This window comes from Bos mutus, chromosome 3 (assembly GCF_027580195.1).
Source record: "Bos mutus isolate GX-2022 chromosome 3, NWIPB_WYAK_1.1, whole genome shotgun sequence".
In the NCBI taxonomy this organism is placed as follows: Eukaryota; Metazoa; Chordata; class Mammalia; order Artiodactyla; family Bovidae; genus Bos; species Bos mutus.
Window position 1 is genome coordinate 57,430,549 of NC_091619.1, and position 20,660 is coordinate 57,451,208.

At 36.0% G+C, this 20,660-nt stretch overlaps 1 protein-coding gene across 1 annotated transcript in view; it reads right to left on the reverse strand.

Moving 5' to 3' along the window:
* SPATA1 (spermatogenesis associated 1) overlaps window positions 1–20,660 on the reverse strand; it is a 58,864-nt gene that overhangs the window by 21,813 nt on the left and 16,391 nt on the right. Inside the window, 5 exon segments of the mRNA XM_005887413.3 lie at window positions 2,481–2,541; window positions 3,390–3,504; window positions 11,464–11,695; window positions 11,788–11,841; window positions 19,747–19,864. Of these exon segments, the coding sequence (XP_005887475.1) occupies window positions 2,481–2,541; window positions 3,390–3,504; window positions 11,464–11,695; window positions 11,788–11,841; window positions 19,747–19,864 (580 nt within the window).

Here is a 20,660-nt window from a genome sequence, read left to right on the forward strand (position 1 = left end):
GTTGCTCAGTCATGTCTGGCTTTTTGCGACCCCACGGACTGGATTCCCCAGTCCATGGAATTCTCCAGACCAGAATACTGGAGTGGGTAGCTGTTCCCTTCTTCAGAGGATCTTCCCAACCCAGGGATTTAACCCAGGTCTCCCACATTGCAGCTGAATTCTTTACCAGCTGAGCCACCGGGGAAGCCCTAAAAGGAGCCTCTGCTGCTGCTAAGTCACTTCAGTCATGTCCGACTCTGTGTGACCCCATAGATGGCAGCCCACCAGGCTCCCCCATCCCTGGGATTGTCCAGGCAGGAATACTGGAGTGGGTTGCCATTTCCTTCTCCAAAGCATGAAAGTGAAAAGTGAAAGTGAAGTCGCTCAGTCATGTCCGACTCCTAACGACCCCATGGACTGTAGCCTACCAGGCTCCTCCATCCATGGGGTTTGCCAGGCAAGAGTACTGGAGTGGGGTGCCATTGCCTTCTCCAATGGAACCACTAGGTACTCATAAAAACCAGACCTAGAACTCTCAACTGAAGTACAGCCTGATAAAACTACTACACATTAAAAGAATACTCTGGCCTTCCAGAAGAAAATACCCAAACCAATTTACAAGGAAAATGAAATCAATTTGGCATCACACTTCTTAATAGTAACAAATAAAATAAGACATCAATAGGGGAACATTTAAATAAATTCAAGGAAAAATTGCATAAGCCGAGGATGTTACAGACAATCAAGCTATCCATCAAGTATCAAGGCTCAAAGCAAGGATGAGCAAACTTCTTCTATAAAAGGCCTCAGAATAAATAATTTAGGTTTTGCAGGCCACAAATGGTATCTGTCATAATTCTTCTTTTTCCAACTTAAAAAAAAATTTTTTTTAGGTCCCATTTGCTTCACTAAACTGGCTTTGAGCCTTGTTTGTCTATTCCTGCTCTAGACAGATTTAAATATGGAAGAAGTAAAGGAATATTGTATGTAGGAGCTTTTTTTTTTTAAATAAGTGGAGCTTAACCCAGCCAGGAAATGATTGAAAAATCTTGTGCAAAAGAACTGGCAGTAAGTGTTGAACGTATTTAATTATAGATCTGAGACTAAAACAAGGGTGAGGAGAAGACAAGAAGCACAGCCCATAAATGTTCTGTTCTTTGACAAAGTAGAAATGATACAACTAAAAGTATATGAGGGAAGAAAAGAGAGAGGGATGACTTTTTAATCACCTTGAATGTAAGGTAGGAGTCAGAGGATAATTTTAGAGGTAACGAATCAAAAATTTCAAATTTTTGAAGAAGCATAAATTTTAAAAAAGGAAAAAGGAGGGTGAGGAATACTAACAAAAACTTGTATTAGTATAAAGGTAAACACTAGAATAAGATTCAACCTTCCTACATTCGAGGAAGGGGGAAAGTGCAAATAAGCCACATAGTAATTATAGCAAAGTAAAATGACAAATTTGAGGTCAAATATATCAATCCCATCGTAACATAGAAGGAGATAACTCATCTACTAAATGAAAATGCCTTTCAGACTGTTTACAAAATGAAACCCAAGTTTATGATGCCTATAAAGAGGTACCTAAAACAATGCAATCCAGAAAAGTTGGGGGAAAAAGTAGAGGAGGAAGATGGGGTATACCAAATAGATGTAAACAAGAAGAAGTGAGAAGTTAGTATCTTGATTTGCAATAAGAGAAAAATACTTCAACTACTTGAAAAGGTAGTTCTTCAAAAAAGTTATTAAAATGGAGCCCATAAACTATATAAACAGGATCAAACCAACTGTATGGGTAACCTGGGAAATTAAAATTCAGGCCATAGTGAAATAGCATTCAGTACCCACCAGGTGGAAAAATTTCATTTTTAAGTATGAAGATAGCATGTTTTAGTAATATCTAGCAACAACAAAATAATTATTTGCTGCAGATGGCATGCCTTTACTCCAAAACTCAAAGGCTCCGAGCTGTGATTCTTCTACTAGGACTTGTCTCAGACTCCATTCAGCATTCCAACCTATTACATATCAAGTATCAATGGACTAGAAGAATGTTAGCACATAACTGGCCACACTGTTTGCTGTGTCTCTTGGATCACTTTGTGAGTTGTTTCTGCCCAAAGTTGGTAGTCTTTTAGATTACTTGATTTAAAAAAAAAAAAAAGGAAATATTGGAGCCACACATTTGAATGCAATAAATCTCCAAATTTGAAAGAGGTCAAATGACTCTATATCGAGTGACTCATTTTCAGTAGTAGCTGGGGCAAGGTTCAAATACCTGGTTTTTTACTTTAAAGGGCATATCTCAGCATATCTCCCAGACCATAAAACCCCCAGAAATTTCACTGAATTGGCAGGCTCCTGAATTTTCTTGAGGTTTATCTCCCCCGTCTCTAATGTGTATAAGGTAGAAGACTTAGGCATTTTAATCTGCAGTTTCATTTCAATTTCAGTATAAATATGGTACAATATCACATTTAAGAAAAATTTAGAAATCATACCGGATTATCCTCTCTTCTAATGATATTAGCTCTGTCATCTTCATTTTTCCAAAGAAACTGACTTAAAAGGGAATGATAAAATTGAAAGTCATATTAAAAATGATTCCATGAATATTAGCTTTTCATGTTTTAAATTGTTTAACATTCCATAAACACAAATATAACATTAAAAAATTTTAAAGTCATCTCAAAACTATTATTTTATCTTTCAAACTCATTAATGATTAACATAAACTACATTTAGCGTGAGTTATAAGATAATATTTCATTATGTTGTTGTTCAGTCGCTAAGTCATGTCTGATTCCTTGTGACCCCATGGACTGCAGTGCACCAGGTTTCCCTGTCCTCTATCTTTCGGAGTTTGCTCAGACTCGTCCATTATAGCTAAATTCAAATCACAGTCCAATGTTGATAGCAAGGTAAACTAACTGGAAATTTAATAAACATACTTTATTTATAGTTATTTTGAGAATAATTATTTATAAAATTTCTTACCTTAATTGCAAAAGGCTGTATGCAAACTGTGGTTTAAGTACTATAATTTTGACTGAAATTATACCAATGTGAAACACAAGCATAATGATTAGTTTACCATAACCAGGAATGTAAAAGAGCCAGAAAAATTAATTCTAGGAAACAAAAACGAGGACAGAAACTTTTTTGCCATTTAGGTTGCCCCTGATGACAAAATAATAACAATAGAATAAATTTAAGCAATACATTATCCCCCATTATATTGGAGGGAAATACTAGTATACAACAGTAAACATCAGAATCAAGGTGGTTTTAGCTAAAAATGTCATTAACTTCACCTGGTCCTTGTTTTAATTAGAAGATTCTAAGACAGTACCCTGGCTATCTCACTCTTATAGATTATGACATGTAGAATCAACATTCACACTAATTACCTTTTACTGTCGCTAAAATAATCATTATCTGAATCTTCCTGTGATCCTGGCAATTCAGGATTTCCAGTTTGATTATTTCCGAACTGATTCTCATTTGGAGTAGCTTTTCCCCCAGCTGATGCTGATATCCACCCATAGCAAAGAAAGTTTACAATATTAAGAAAATACTAAAATAATATTTACATGTATATACTATATATTCTTATCCATGTTTCAATATCTCCATGAACTTTATTATTTCCAAACTGAATTTCACGAAACCTTTAGTTTTTGCAAAAGGAGAATTCTTTGGTAAATTCAGTTTGCGGAAAATTGGATTAAAGCAATCCTAACAGGAACACAAATCCCATAAAGACACACACCTATTGTAGGATTTCTCTGTTTTTATGTACAATATATACAAGGTGAGCTAAGTTGGGTTTTATTCAAATCTAGTTGTTTCTAAAAAGCTTTTGCCAAAAGTATGTTTTAAAATAGTATTCTGAGGATCCTCCTCTGGGAAGCACAGGGTATAAATACAGAGCACATGTCATTTGTTATTTTACATACACAAACATGTAAGTGTTCCCGTCCAGGCATTATCACAGCATGTGTGACCTCAGGTAAGTTATTTCTCACTTCAGTTTCCTTAGCTCTAAAATGGCAATAGTGCATATAAAACACTTTCTGCACAGTATGCAATCATTAGAAGGCTTTAGACTTCAAGTTCTGATTTCCATTCCATAGCATTTCCTAGTTTAGGTCTTTATCACCTCAGTCTAGTCTCCATATTGTCTCCCACATTGTTTTTCTGGAACTGAAATCCAATTACACCATTCCTGTTAAAAACTTTAAATGGCTTTCCATTACCTGCAAAACTTTGTAGCTTTGCAAACAAGGATTTTGCAGCTAAATCCCTACCTACCTCCAGTTGTACTACATGGTGCTTCTTCCTCCCTTTCCTACCACCAAACTATAATAATAACAGTGTGTGTGTGTGTGTGTACTCAGTTGCTTAGTTGTGTTTAACTCTTTGCCACCCCATGGACTATATATAGCCTGCCAGGCTTCTCTGTCCATGGAATTTTCCAGGCAATAATAATAGTATTATTACTAATACCAGGTAAAAATTATTGAACCAACTACCACATTAAACAAAGCCTGAAAGCTCCATTCATATCATAATCTATGTGAAGAAAGCTTTCTGGAATTGGGCTGCATGGCCCAACATTTGTAATCCGGATTTGAAGTTAAGAATATGAATAGTTCTCTATGCCTTTTTAAGGGGGCTTAATCAGTGACTCTTTCAAGGGTTTTTAAATAGGAAGATAAATAATCCAACTTGTAACAAGAATGATGCCGATGGCAGTCTAGAAGATAGACTAGAAAGGAGATATAAGCAAGAAGGCCACTCAAGATGGTTTTTAAGTTTCCTTTAAACTAAGAATCTATCATTTTACAATAAGGAAATTTTCAAAGCTTTAAGTTTGAACAACTGGAAGAATGATGGAATGAAAGAAATAAGAAAGTGTACTAGCTTGGGGGCAACAACAATCAAAGATTAAACATGATAAAGTTGAGGCATGTCAAAAAATATAGAGATGTGTAGTGCTGGAAAAGACTAAAAGATAACTAATAGAAATGACTATCCATTCTAATATGAAAAAATAAGAAATACATCTTTTCTCCTTCATTAAAGAACCAATGAAATATGCTGTGCATATTTTTACCAGTTATATTTTGATAATATCACAATGTTAGAGCTCAGATATTTTGTATTCTCAAGCACCACTAAAAAGTAATCTGACAATTTTAAGACACTGTACAACTAACATCAATAAATGATAGTGCACATATGATAAAAATTAAGGAACTTCATCTCACATCACACATAAAAATAAATTCCTGGTATATTAATGAACTAAATGTGAAAAGCTAACCATAAAATATTTGTAATATAATACAGGGCCATATCCTCACAGCAAAGGGATTTTTTAAAGAAGACATCTTAATACAGAGGAAGCACTTATCATGAAAGAAAATGCTGACAAACTTGACTAAAGAACTGCAGCTCCACTTTTGCTGAGGATATAGAAAGACAAAACTGCTCCCACCCGAACAAGGAGAAAAACACCATCTATAAAATAATAACTGAACTCATCAGAGTTAAGTTTATAAGAAATCAGATTCTAATTTCCTCCAAGGAGAAAATAAGATGTTTCATTTTTGGCAGAGCATTGGAGGAAGTAATTGTCATTGTTTGAAGAAGTAAAAAGGAGGCTTCCTTGTGGCCCAGTGGTAAAAAATCCATCTGCCAATGCAGGAGACACGAGTTTAATCCCTGATCCAGGAAGATGCCTCATACCGTGGTGCAACTAAGCCTATGCACCACAACTATTGAACCTGTCTGTGCTCTACAGCCTGTGCTCCACAACAAGAGAAGCCACCGCAGTGAGAAACCCACACACCACTAGAGAGTAGCCCCTGCTTGCCATAACTAGAGAATAGTCCACAGAGCAATGAAGACCTAGCATGGCCAAAAAATAAATAAATTTTTATTACTGAGGAGGGTATAGAAAACCTTTCCACCCCTAGTCTTAGATAAAGCCTAAAGGAAAGAAAGAAGCAAAGCTGGCAGGATCATCTTGGGCCCAGGATCACAAACATACAAAGCACTGGTTTACTACTACTAGGTTAGGGGAAAGAAATTCTCTCCTAAATTTAAAAAAGTCATTTACCCCTTATTTTTAATTTCTTTAAAAGATAATGCACACACACACACACAAAAAGATAATGCACACTAAGAGCAAAAACAATAAAAATGTATTATGGAGTTTGTAACACATATAGGGGCAAGATGTATAACAACAATAGCACAGAAGATTTGAGGGAGGGAAGAGAAGTATATTGCTGTAAGGTTCTTATACTATGTATGAAGTTGTATATAACTGAAAGTATACTTCAAATTAAAGGTATATATAATGTATATCCTGGAGACACTTCTTAAGATACAGACAGCAAATATTTCAGGCTAGTAGACCATGGTCTTTGTCACAACTACTCAACTCTATCATTGCAGTGCAAAAACAGTCATTGACAATATGTAAATGAAAGGGCATGGCTGTGTTCAAGTAAGTTTATTTATAAAAAAATAAGCCGTAGGGCATGGATTTAAATTTTAAAAAAGGTGTTTTCTGACCATCAACCTACAGTAACCACTAAATGCTTTTTAAAATGAGGAATAACTAATGAGCCAATGGTGGAGATAAAATTGAATAAAAAAAAACTACTCAACAAAAAAAAAAGCCAAGGAAGAAACAGAAAACAGATGAGACAAATAGAAAATAAATAATAAAATGGTACATTTAAAACCAACCACATCAGTAATTACATTAAATGTAAATGGTCTAAACACGCCTAATATTAATAAAAGGCATAGTTGGTCAAACTGGATTAAAAGGTAAGGTATATATATATGTTGTTTATAGGAAACCCATTTGGAATATAAAGTCAGATAAAAGTTAAATAGAAAAAGATATACCATCAAAAAACTAATAAAAAGAAAGCTAGAGTGATTATATTAATATCAAAGTGAATTTCAAGTTGAAGACCATTACCAGAGATAAAGAGAAACATTACATAATAACATAGAATTCAATTTTTTTCAAGAAAACATAACAATCCTAAATTGTGCATACATCTCATAAAGGAGCTTCAAAATGCACAAAACAAAACAGAGCTGAAAATATCAACACTCATCTCTGTAATTGTGAAAACATGCTGACAAGATTTAAGAATTCCTTTCCTCAAAAGAATCTAAAGAGAATAAAAAGACAAGCCACAAACTAAAATCTAGAGTGAATTATATAGAAATATACACACACACACACATACACATACAAACAACTGCTGGAAAAATATCTGTACATATTGTCACCCTGCTTTAATAACTTATATGCAAAGTACATCATGAGAAATGCTGGGCTGGATGAAGCACAAGCTGGAAACCAAGATTGCCAGGAGAAATATCAATAACCTCAGATATGCAGATGACACCACCCTTATGGCAGAAAGCAAAGAGGAACTAAAGAGCCCCTTGATGAAAGTGAAAGAGGAGAGTGAAAAAGTTGGCTTAAAACTCAATATTCAGAAAACTAAGATCATGGCATCCAGTCCCATCACTTCATGGCAAATAGATGGGGAAACAATGGAAACAGTGTCAGACTTTATTTTTTTGGGCACCAAAATCACTGCAGATGGTGACTGCAGCCTTGAAATTAAAAGACGCTTGCTCCTTGGAAGAAAAGTTATGACCAACCTAGACTGCATATTTAAAAGCAGAGACATTACTTTGCCAACAAAGGTCCATCTAGTCAAAGCTATGGTTTTTCCAGTAGTCATGTATGGATGTGAGAGTTGGACCATAAAGAAAGCTGAGTGCCAACGAATTGATGCTTTTGAACTGTGGTGTTGGAGAAGACTCTTGAGAGTCCCTTAGACTGCACGGAGATCCAACCAGTCCATCCTAAATAAAATCAGTCCTGAATATTCATTGGAAGGACTGATGCTGAAGCCGAAACTCCAATACTTTGGTCACCTGATGTGAAGAACTGACTCATTAGAAAAGACCCTGATGCCGGGAAAGATTGAAGGCAGGAGAAGGGGACAACAGAGGATGAGATGGTTGGATGGCATCTCTGACTTAATGGACATGAGTTTGAGTAGGCTGTGGGTGATGGTGAAGGACAGAGAGGCCTGGTATGCTGCAGTCCATGCAGCTGCAGAGTCAGATATGACTGAGCGACTGACTGAACAACAACAACAAAATGAATCAATATTTAAGAGAACATAAAATAGGCAAAACACTTGAATGAAGACAAATCCAAATGGCCATGAAACATATGAAGAAATGTTTAAGCAAAGAGAATGACTAGAAAAGAGAAATAGAATATTTGGAATTATAAATTCAGTGTAAGGGTTTAATAGCTGATTAGACATAGCTAAAAAGAGAATTGGTAAGGTAGATTTGGAAGAAAGAGGTGAACAAATTATCCAGAATGTAGTCTGACAGCAAGATTATGGTTCAACGGGAACTTTTGATACAACTTTTAGAAACAACTTTTTGTTACTGGGTACAGTCACTTTGGAAAACACATGGAAATTATTTAGTAAAGTTGAACATATACATACAATGCTAATTCTAGGTATACTTTTTTGAGATTCTTTTGCACATATGCATTTAGGACTCATGTACAAGAATGTACAAAATAGCATATTTGTAATAGCCCCAAATTGGAAACCAACTGTCTGTCAGCAGAATAGGTAAATAAATCATGATATGATCATACAATAAAATATTATACAACAGTAAAAAGAAATGAAATAGTATTATACATGACAACATTGTTGAATCTTTCAGTTATAATGTCAAGTAAAAGAAAAAAGTTTCAATATGATTATAAATAAAATTCAAAAGAGACAAAACTAAATTATTATTAAGGAATACACATTGAGGTTGTAATAAAACTATAAAAAAAGTAAGAAAATAATTATCTCAAAAAATCAAGTAGGACTTCCCTGGTGGTCACTGGTTTGGAATCCACCAACCAATGCAGGGGACATGGGCTTGATCCCTGGTCTGGGAAGATTCACATTCCACGAGGCATCCAAGCCTGTGCACCACAACTACTGAAGCCCACACACCCTAGAGCCAGTGCTCTGCAACAAGAGAAGCTACCACAATAAGAAGACCGTGCACTGTGACTAGAGAGCAACCCCTGCTAACTGCAACTAGAGAAAGCCCGCACACAGTAACCAAGACTCAGCACTGCAAAAAATATGTAATTAAAAAAAAATCAGAGCACTCTTTTTATTGGGGAAGGAGGAAGAGTGACCAGAAAGAGGCACACAAGGTTGGAAAGCTCTTTTAAGAAGCATAGTGAAATATACCAGTCAGAGAAAGACAAATACTATATGTTATCATTTATACATGGAATCTAAAAAATAAAACAGATGAATATAAGAATAACAAACAAACAAAACACATTCCCTGAGAAACAGCCATTAAACTTCTAAGAAGATAGTAGGATAAATGCATGTATTTAGAATGCATAAATTTAGAATTTATTTAGAATATATGCATTGTATTTAGAAAAATGTTGCTTATAGCATCATTCATAATAGCAAGAATATTAAATCAAGGTTATATAAACAAATATACCACAAGAGAAGTCTATAATGATGTAGATCTATATTTATTGGCATGACATGTCTGTGACATTTTCTAAAAGAAGAGGATTTAAAAGAGTTTGTATGTGTCCTCATTTTTCAAAAGTTAAAACATATTTATATGAACTAAAAAAAAATTGGAAGAATATACACCAAAATACTAACAGATACTAATAGCTATGGGCTTCCCTTGATGGTAAAGAAACTGCCTGCAGTGTGGGAGACCTGGGTTCGATCCCCGGGTAGGAAGATCCCCTGGAGAAGGGAAAGGCAACCCACTCCAGTATTCTGGCTTGGAGAATTCCAAGGGGTTGCAAAGAGTCAAACACGACAGAGCAATTTTCACTTTCACTTTACAACAGCTATCTCTGGATGGTGAAACTATTGTTAATCCTTATTTTCTTCTTAATAGTTATTGATGTTTCTAGAACTTTTAAAAATGAGCATACACTAGGCTCTCAGTTAAATTATAGTTAATTTTTTTGATGTGAAGCACCAAGAAATTAATACTATTTAAAAATTACAATTACACAAAATTCATAAGATTAAATATTCTCAGTCAAATACTTTTTTGGGGTTTTGTGAAAGTAGCATAGTTCAGGGACTTGGCCAGTAGCCTAGGGTATAAAATATGATACTACTCATAACTTTATGTAGGGTAATTGCCTACTTCATTAGTTACTTGATCTTGTACTTTTCAGGACTACTGGAATTCCACAATGAACTTTTTTCCCAGGTGTTTTTTCATTTAACCTCTAATTGATACCATAACTGGAAAGCCATATATATAACTGCAGGGATATACCTAGATAAAAAAAATAAGGTAAAGACTCTCACTGATCACATTAAATGTGTGTATGCTCAGTCGTTTCTGATTCTTTTGAGACCCCACGGACTGTAGCCTCAGGCTCCTCTGTCCTTGGGATTTTCCAGGCAAGAATACTAGAGCAGGCTGCCATTTCCTCCTCCAGGGGCCTTTCCAATCCAGGGATAGAACCCGTGTCGCTTGTGTCTCCTTAATTGGCAGGTGATTCTTTATCATTGTGCCACTTGGGAAGCCCATGTTAAATGTACCTAAGGTTAAGCACACACACACACACACACACACACAAGAAGAGACTAAGTTTGGAATATCACTAGGCATAGTATAAACTTAGAATACAGAATGCAATAATTGTTATTATTGAAGATGAAGAAAAATGCAACTAATTAAGAATAAGTGTATTTTGTAGCTGTAAAGAGTGTTGTCATTAATTGAGGGGGTTTCATTTAATTCATAAATTTTTAGTATATTTGGTTTTCCATCACAATTTATTTGCTGTATGCAGCCAGGTAAAAAAAATCCAACTAACTTATTTCAATATATTCTTAGAGTGTAGTACCAGCTTAATTTATATAAGTTTGAGTTTTTAAAAACCTACCACTTTTTGAGAACTAAATTACCAGTAAGTTGGTATGTGTAATCATACAAAAATTTTAATCTTTGAAATCCAAATGTCTCCCAATATTAAAGTTATTTTGCTTTGGCCTGATACTGTTTGCCTGGATAAGATACTTCTGAACTTATAACAATAAGGTTTTATGTAACAATCACTTCCCTTCTCTTCTCCTTTAGCCTTAACTTTATCTGAAATTATAAAAGGTGGTAGACTTTGTGTTGTATTTTGATTTTATTTTTATTTTAGCATAGTATTTAGATTAGTCTTTTTTTTTCCTCCCAACTCGTACAACTATTTTTAAAAATCCCCAAATTGAATTGGAGCTTTCCTATTATATTGCCTGTATTTGTAAGGCTAGATTTGCCCAGAGTTTGCCCAGACTTGACTATTAAAATGTACTATAACAACTTTATTCCAGTTTAAATCACCTTCTTCCTGATTCTTGTCAAGAAGTTCTTTCAAAGCATTTTCTAAAACACTAGGATCTGTTCCAGGTTCTTCCTTTGACAGAGTTACACTACGTGGTCTGTGTATTATTCCATCAGGCTCAGCAACACCATTATTAGTCTGCTGTTCATCTAAAGAAACTGCTGCTGATGCTGAATAAATATTTCCTAAATGATCCATTATAGGAAGCAAATATAATTCTGGTTGAAGAGCCTAAAACATACAGGAAATTTAAAAATTAGTTTATAGTTTAAAAAGCAATAAGTTAAAAAATTAGCATAAATTTAAAATGTCAAATTACACACATATGGAGGAACAAATGATTTGAGTTTCAGTTCTGATTCTTGCTTTGTCCTCACCTAAAAACAAATGAAAAAATAATTGAAGCTTTTGTAGCATTTTCCAGTTACTTTTAACCTGTTTTGCAAAAGTTATATATCTGTGATATAAAAGTCACATCAAACAGTTGGTACTAAAGCTGGTAATAAGCTAGATTCTAGAAAAGGTTAGAATATATCCTACTTCTGTTCAGTGTACTAAACATAATTGAAACTCTATGTTATTTAACAACAGTAATTATGGCTCTCACTTGCATGGACTTACTATGTGCCAGGCCCTATTCTAAATGCTTTACACTTACATATAAAGCTCAGTTAATCCTCACAGTTCCATGTGATAGGCATACATATTGTCTGTATGAGGCACAGATGAGAATGAGGCAAAGAGAGGTTAAGTATCTTGCCTAAGATTTTAGAAATAGGAAGTTTCCAAGTTGGGAGGCAAAGCCAGGTAATCTAGTTCCAAAATCTAACTTTGTAAACTTTACTTCTTAAATGTTAGACCCACAGAGTTAATTTGTTACTTGTTTATTCATTCAACAATTACGGAAGGCATACTATGTGTTAGGTAGTGTTCTACAGGGGATGGTAAACAATGTGAAATCCCTGCTCTCATGTAGCTTATATTCTACTTGGAGAGCAGATGTTAAAATAAACATGATTTAAGGTAGTGATATGTGTTTTATGAAAATAAAATGGAGTGATGTAATACAGAGTAGTTCAGAGAAAGAATATCTGAAAATTAGGTGGTCAGGGAAGGCCTTTTTAAAAAAAAAAAAAATACAATAATTGAACTGAGAACTGAATTATGAAAAAAAGAAGCAATCTATTTGAAAATCTGGAGAAGTGATTTCCAGGCAGGTACAAAGATGATGAAATAGATGTGAGTTTGGCTTCATGTGAGGACCAAAGGAAGATTTTTGTGGCTAAAATGTAGAACCAAGAAGAAAATAGTAGTAGATGAAATCTGAGAGCCAGCCTGTTCCTGAGACTCGTCTTATCTTTTGCATAGCCACTGTAAGACTCCTGGTTACAATTCCTGTCTCTGGTTTCTTAAGGCTCTCATCATGTTATCTTCTGCTCAAAAACTACAAAGTTTCAGGAAAAAAAAAACATCCAAATTCATTAACCTGGCATTCAAGACCTTCAACAACCTACCTTTACAATTGTCTACTATTCCCTCTCACACAATCAATGCTCCAGTAAAAACTGAACCACTCACTTTTCTGTAGTTGCCTGCTTAGCCACTTCCATGCTCATTCTGCTTTCTCTACTCAGAAAGCTTCTCCCACCCAACATTTTTGCAAGATCAAATATTTATCTGTCAAAATCCAAACTGATGACCACTTCTTTCCTAAAGTTATCCATTTCACCTCTTCTCTTTCTGGAAGCAATCTCTTTTTCTTCTAAATACAGAGAATCAGTTCAGTTCAGTTCAGTCGCTCAGTCGTGTCCCACTCTTTTTGACCCCATGGACTGCAACATGCCAGACCTCCCTGTCCATCACCAACTCCCAGAGTTTACTCAAACTCATGTCCATTGAGTCAGTGATGCCAACCAACCATCTCATCCTCTGTGGTCCCCTTCTACTTCCACATTTAATCTTTCCCAGCTTCAGGGTTTTTTCAGATGAGTCACTTCACATCAGGTGACCAAAGTATTGGAGTGTCAGCTGCAGCATCAGTTCCTCCAATGAATATTCAGGACTGATCTGGGGCTTTCATGGTGGCTCAGATGTTAAAGCATCTGCCTGCAATGCGGGAGAGATCCATGTTCGATCCCTGGGTTAGGAAGATCCCCAGATAAGGAAATGACAACCCGCTCCAGTATTCTTGCCTGCAGAATTCCATGGACAGAGGACCCTGGTGAGCTACAGGCATGGGGTCGCAAAGAGTGGGACACAACTGACTGACTTCACTTTCTTTGTCTTTCTTTTTTCCTTTAGGATGGACTGGTTGGACCTCTTTGCATTCCAAGGGACTCTCAAGAATCTTCTCCAACACCGCAGTTCAAAAGCATCAATTCTTTGGCATTCAGCTTTCTTTATGGTCCACTCTCACATCCATATATGTCTATTGGAAAAACCATAGCTTTGACTAGATGGACCTTTGTTGGCAAAGTAACATCTCTGCTTTTTAATATGCTGTCTAGGTAGGTCATAACTTTTCTTCCAAGGAGCAAGTATCCTTTAATTTCAAGGCTGCAGTCACCATCTGCAGTGATTTTGGAGCCCCCCAAAATAAAGCCTGTCACTGTTTTCACTGTTTCACTATCTATTTGCCATGAAGTGATGGGACCAGATGCCATGATCTTAGTTTTCTGAGTATTGAGTTTTACGCCAACATTTTTACTCTCCTCTTTCACTTTCATCAAGAGGCTGTTTAGTTCCTCTTTGCTTTCAACCATAAGGGTGGTGTCATCTGTATATCTGAGGTTATTGATATTTCTCCCAGCTTGTGATTTCAGTTTGTGCTTCATCCAGCCCAGCATTTCTCATGATGTACTCTGCATATAAGTTAAATAAGCAGGGCGACAATATACAGCCTTGACATACTCCTTTCCTGATTTGGAACCAGTCTGTTGTTCCATGTTCAGTTCTAACTGTTGCTTCCACCTGCATACAGATTTCTCAAGGGGCAAGTCAGGTGGTCTGGTATTCCCATCTCTTTAAGAATTTTCCACACTTTGTTGTGATCTTCACAGTCAAAGGCTTTGGCATAATCAATAAAACAGAAGTAGATGTTTTTGTGGAACTCTCTTGCTTCTAGAGTTTTGCCAAGAGAACACACTGGTCATAACAAACACCTTCTTCCAACAACATATGAGAAGACTCTACACATGGACATCACCAGATGGCCATAACTGAAATCGGATTTATTATATTCTTTGCAACCAAAGATGGAGAAGCTCTCAATACAGTCAGCAAAAACAAGACTGGGAGCTGACTGTGGCTCAGATCATGAACTCCTTATTGCCAAATTCAGATTGAAATTGAAGAAAGTAGGGAAAACCACTAGACCATTCAAGTATGACCTAAATCAAATCCCTTATAATTATACAGTGGAAGTGAGAAATAGATTCAAGGGATTAGATCTGATAGAGAGCCTGAAGAATAGCAAGGAGAGATAAGAAAGCCTTCCTCAGTGATCAATGCAAATAGAGGAAAACAAAAGAATGGGAAAGACTAGAGATCTCTTCAAGAAAATTAGAGACACCAAGGGAACATTTCATGCAAAGATGAGCACAATAAAGGACAGAAATGGTATGGACCCAACAGAAGCAGAGGATATTAGAAAGAAGTGGCAAGAATACACAGAACTGTACAAAAAAGATCTTCATGACCCAGATAATCACGATTGTGTGATCACTCACCTAGAGGCAGACATCCTGGAATGCAAAGTCAAGTGGGCCTTAGGAAGCATCACTATGAACAAAGCTAGTGAAGGTGATGGAATTCCAGTTGAGCTATTTCAAATCCTAAAAGATGATGCTGTGAAATTGCTGCACTAAATATGCCAGCAAATTTGGAAAACTCAGCAGTGACCACAGGACTGGGAAAGGTCAGTTTCATTCCAATCCCAAAGAAAGGCAATGCCAGAGGATGCTCAAACTACCTCACAATTGCATTCATCTGAGACACTAGCAAAATAATGCTCAAAATTCTCCAAGCCAGGCCTCAATAGTACGTGAACCGTGAACTTCCAGATGTTCAAGCTGGATTTAGAAAAGGCAGAGGAACCAGAGATCAAATTGTCGACATCCGTTGGATCATCGAAATATACAGAATATGCTGTTTTAATTATTTGTGTATTTTGTCTTCCCACTACACTGAATATTCTTTAAGGGAAAAATCTATGTCCAGTTCTTTTTATTCTCTCATTTTGTATAGAGAAAAACATCAATAACTATTTGTTGAAAATAATAAATTATTAGAAACAGTTTAGAATTTGATTTTAATTATTGTTAGATCACTTCCAATTTAGGATTCTGTAGTTGATATTTAGTAATTTTAAATATCATGAAAAAGAAAAAAAGTAATTCTTTTTCTTCCAAGATTAACGGAAACTAACTTAATGATCAGTAAATTAATATTCTGTGTATGGAACAGAACTCTATGACAAAATGTTCAAATCTAGTAGATAAGCCCAAGAATTCCAATAGCAAATTCCTCTACAGTACTACTTTGGGGGGATGTTTATTTTTTCCATTATCACTCATTATTTAATTTTTTTCAGTAAACATTTAAATGCCTGTAAGTGCTAAAACCCTTGTTAGGCACTCATAAATAAAATAGTGAATAAGGTCTTTGCTCACAGGGAGCTACAGTCTAGGCAGAGTTAAATGTTAAACAAATAACCACATAAACAAATACATAATAATGATATGTTTAAACTAGAGTAGAATAGGAATAAACTGCATTTTAGAGTTTCAATTCAGTTCAGTCATTCAGTCCTGTCCAACTTTTGCGACCCCACAGACTGCAGCACACCAGACTTCCATGTCCATCACCAACTCCCGGAGCTTGTTCAAACTCACATCCATCACGTTGGTGATGCCATCCAACCATCTCATCCTCTGCCATCCCCTTCTACTGCCTTCAATCTCTTCCCAGCATTAGAGTCTTTTCTAAAGAGTCAGTTTTTCACATCAGGTGGCCAAAGTATTGGAGCTTAAGCTTTATCATCAGTCCTTCCAAATGAATATGCAGGAATGATTTCCTTTAGGATTGACTGGTTTGATCTCCTTGCAGTCCAAGGGACTCTCAAGAGTCTTCTCCAACACCACAGTTCAAAAGCATCAATTCTTCAGTGCTCAGCTTTCTTTATGGTCCAACTCTCACATCCATACATGACTACTGGAAAAACCATAGCTTTGACTAGATGGACCTTTGTTGGCAAAGTAATGTCTCTGCTTTTAAATATGCAGTCTAGGTTGGTCATAACTTTTCTTCCAAGGAACAAGCTTCTTTTAATGTCAAGGCTGCAGACACCATCAGCAGTGATTTTGGTGTCCAAGAAAATAAAGTCCGTCACTGTTTCTGTTGTTTCCCCATCTACTTGACGTGAAGTGATGGACTGGATGCCATGATCTTTATTTTTTGAATGCTGAGTTTTAAGCCAGCTTTTTCACTCTCCTCTTTCACCTTCATCAGAGGCTGTTTAATTCCTCCTTGCTTTCTGCCATAAGGGTGGTGTTATATGTGTATCTGAGATTATTGCTATTTCTCTGGGCAAACTTGATTCCCACTTGTGCTTCATCCAGCCCTGCATTTCACATGAAGTACTTAGCATATAAGTTAAATAAGCAGGGTGACAACATACAGCCTTGACATACTCCTTTCCCAATTTGGAACCAGTTTGTTGTTACATGTCAGGTTCTAACTGTTGCTTCTTGATCTGCATACAGATTTCTCAGGAGGCAGGTTAGGTGGTCTGGTATTCCCATCTCTTTGAGAATTTTCCACATTTTGTTGTGATCCACAACAGTCAAAGGCTTTAGCTAGTTAGTGAAACAGAAGTAGATGTTTTTCTGGAATTCTTTTGCTTTTTCTATTATCCAATGTATGTTGGCAATTTAATCTCGGGTTCCTCTGCCTTTTCTAAATCCTGCTTGAACATCTGGAAGCTCTTGGTTCACGTACTGTTGAGGCCTAGCTTGGAGCATTTTGAGCATTACTTTGCTAATATGTGAGATGAATGCAACTGTGTGGTAGTTTTAACAATTTTTATCATTGCCTTTCTTTGGGATTGGAATGAAAACTGACTTTTTCCAGTCGTGTGACCAGTGCTGAATTTTCCAAATTTGCCGGTATATTGAATGCAGCACTTCAACAGCATCTTTTAGGATTTGAAATAACTCAGCTGAAATTCCATCACCTCCATTAACTTTGTTCGTAGTAATGCTTCTTAAGGCCCACTTGACTTCACACTCCAGTATGTCTCGCGCTGGGCGAGTGATCACACCATCATGGTTATCTGCGTCATTAAGATCTTTTTTTGTATATTTTGTGTAATCTTGCCACCCCTTTTTAATATCTTCTGCTTCTGTTAGGTCCATAACATTTCTGTCCTTTATTGAGCCCATCTTTGCATGAAATGTTGCCTTGGTATCTCTAATTTTCTTGAAGAGAGCGCTAGTCTTTCCCATCCTATTGTTTTCCTCTATTTTTTTACATTGATCACTTAGGAGGGCTTTCTTATCTTATCCTTGCTATTCTTTGGAACTCTGAATTCAGATGGGTATATCTTTCCTTTTATCCTTTGCTTTCCCTTCTCTTCTCAGCTATTTTTAAGGCCTCCTCAGACAACTCTTACCTTTTTGTATTTTTTTTTCTTGGGGATGGTTTTGATCACCACCTTCTTACAATGTTACAAACCTCTGTCCATAGTTCTTCAGGCACTCTATCAGATCTAATCCCTTTAATCCATTTGTCACTTCCATTGTATAATTGTAAGGGATTTGATTTAGGTCATACCTGAATGGTCTAGTGGTTTTCCCTACTTTCTTCAGTTTCAGTCTGAATTTGGTAATAAGGAGCTCATGATCTGAACCATAGTCAGCTCCAGGTCTTGTTTTTGCTGACTGTATAGAGCTTCTCCATCTTTGGCTGCAAAGAACATAATCAACCTGATTTCAGTATTGACCGTCTAGGGATGTCCATGTGTAGTATCGTCTTCTGTGTTGTTGGAAGAGGGTGTTTGCTATGACTTGTGCGTTCTCTTGGCAAAACTCTGTCAGCCTTTGCCCTGCTTCATTTTGTACTCCAAAGCCAGATTTGCCTGTTACTCTACGTACCTCTTGACTTCCTACTTTTTCACTCTAGTTGCCTATGATGAAAAAGACCTTTTTCTGGGTGTTAGTTCAATAAGGTTTTTAGGTCATCATAGAACCATCCAACTTCAGCTCCTTCAGCATTAGTGGTTGGGGCATAGACTTGGATTGCTGTGATATTGGTTTCCCTTGAAAATGAAAAGAGATCATCCTTTTGTTTTTGAGATTGCACCCAAGTACTGCATTTCTGACTCTTGTTGACTGTGAGGCCTATTCCATTTCTTCTAAGGGATTCTTGTCTACTTAAGAGTTTAAATAGGGAAAGTCTTGATTAGAGAAATAAACCTTACATAAATATGAGAAACCAGAAACTTTGAGATCTAATGGTTTGCTGGACTGAGATTTCAGCTAGGAAAACTCTCTATTTAGAAAATCCTGCCCCTGAAGCTACAAATAGGAGTGTTCAATTGAGAATAGCTGATTCCTGCCCCATCAAATACAGTATATTGGAGTCATTCCACATCAAAGAAGGCTAGCTGTGGCCTAACAAATGAGAATCCATTTTTTTCCCCACAAGTGCTCATTTAAAAATCTTCTAATGCTATTAAATTTAAAAATATATGATCACATTTAAAATTTGCCTTTATTTTCTCCCCAGGGAAATTTACACACCAGTTCAGTTGCTTAGTCGTGTCCAACTCTCTGAGACCCTATGAATCGCAGCACGCCAGGAGTTCACCTGTCCATCACCAACTCCCAGAGTTCACTCAGACTCACGTCCATCGAGTCAGTGATGCCATCCAGCCATCTCATCCTCTGTCGTCCCCTTCTCCTCCTGTCCCCAATCCCTCCAAGCATCAGAGTCTTTTCCAATGAGTCATCTCTTCACATAAGGTGGCCAAAGTACTGGAGTTTTAGCTTTAGCATCATTCCTTCCAAAGAAATCCCAGGGCCCCATATTTTAGTGCACAGTAATATACCAGAAAGGCCCATCTTTTCTTGATGATTTGTGTGCTAAATGATATTTCCATTTTGTTATGATTGAGATTACATATTGCATAGTATATTAAGGAGTTGAGTTGATAAGCATTTAAGAAAGAAAATTTGTTAAAGTATGCTTTTCTTTAATCAAAAGGAAAAATTAAGAAAACTTACTACAGCTAGATTATTTCCAATGCATTTGAGAAATAAAAATTTCTCTGTGACAGCTTCTTCACCAAGGAACTCACTGAGACGCTCCCTCAGGTCTTGTAAAGTTAGGTGAGGAGATACTCTGAAATATCATGACATTGCCTTATAATGTAAAATAAAATGGGTTTCAGCTATAATAAAGATTCAAGAGCTTTAGTATTTTATCTCAAGTCCAAATACTAATTTAACATATCATATATTAACTTAATATATTGTGTTTCTACATTGCTTGGAACTTTGTAGGCTTGAAGGCTGTAAATATTTTTTTTTACAAAATGGTTAAAAGTCACTTAATCAATAAAATCATTAAAATTTTAAATTATCCAAATGTACAGTTTATAAAAGTCCTTTCTGTACTGAAAAGGACTTATTTTCTTTTCTCATCTACCTTCAGTTTCACTTTTCTCATCTACCTTCAGTTTTTTTATTAAAATAATACCATGCAATGATATTTATATAATATTATATGTATCTTAAAGAAGGATTTAGCCACGGATATTTATTTTGGAAGTCTGACAGTGTTAGCTAGTGCTTAAGACTTTCTTTGATGATCGAATGTCATCAGACTATACATCTTTGCTTATTGGGAACGCTTCATTCCTCAACATCTAAAATTTAAAGCTCTTGTTCTGAGTTCTTATTTTTCTAGACTTTTAGGGGAATATAATATAATTAACTCATTCAATTAACAAATATATATTGAGTTCCTCTTGTGTCAAATATTGTGTAGGGTTGAGAATAAGGCAATCAACAAAACAAATACTTTCGCCCTTATAGACCTTACAATCTAATGGTGGAAGTGAAAAAATTAACAAAGTAAGAAAAAATTTAATTCGTAAGACACTGCTAAGTACTATTTGTTGTTGTTGTTGTTGTTT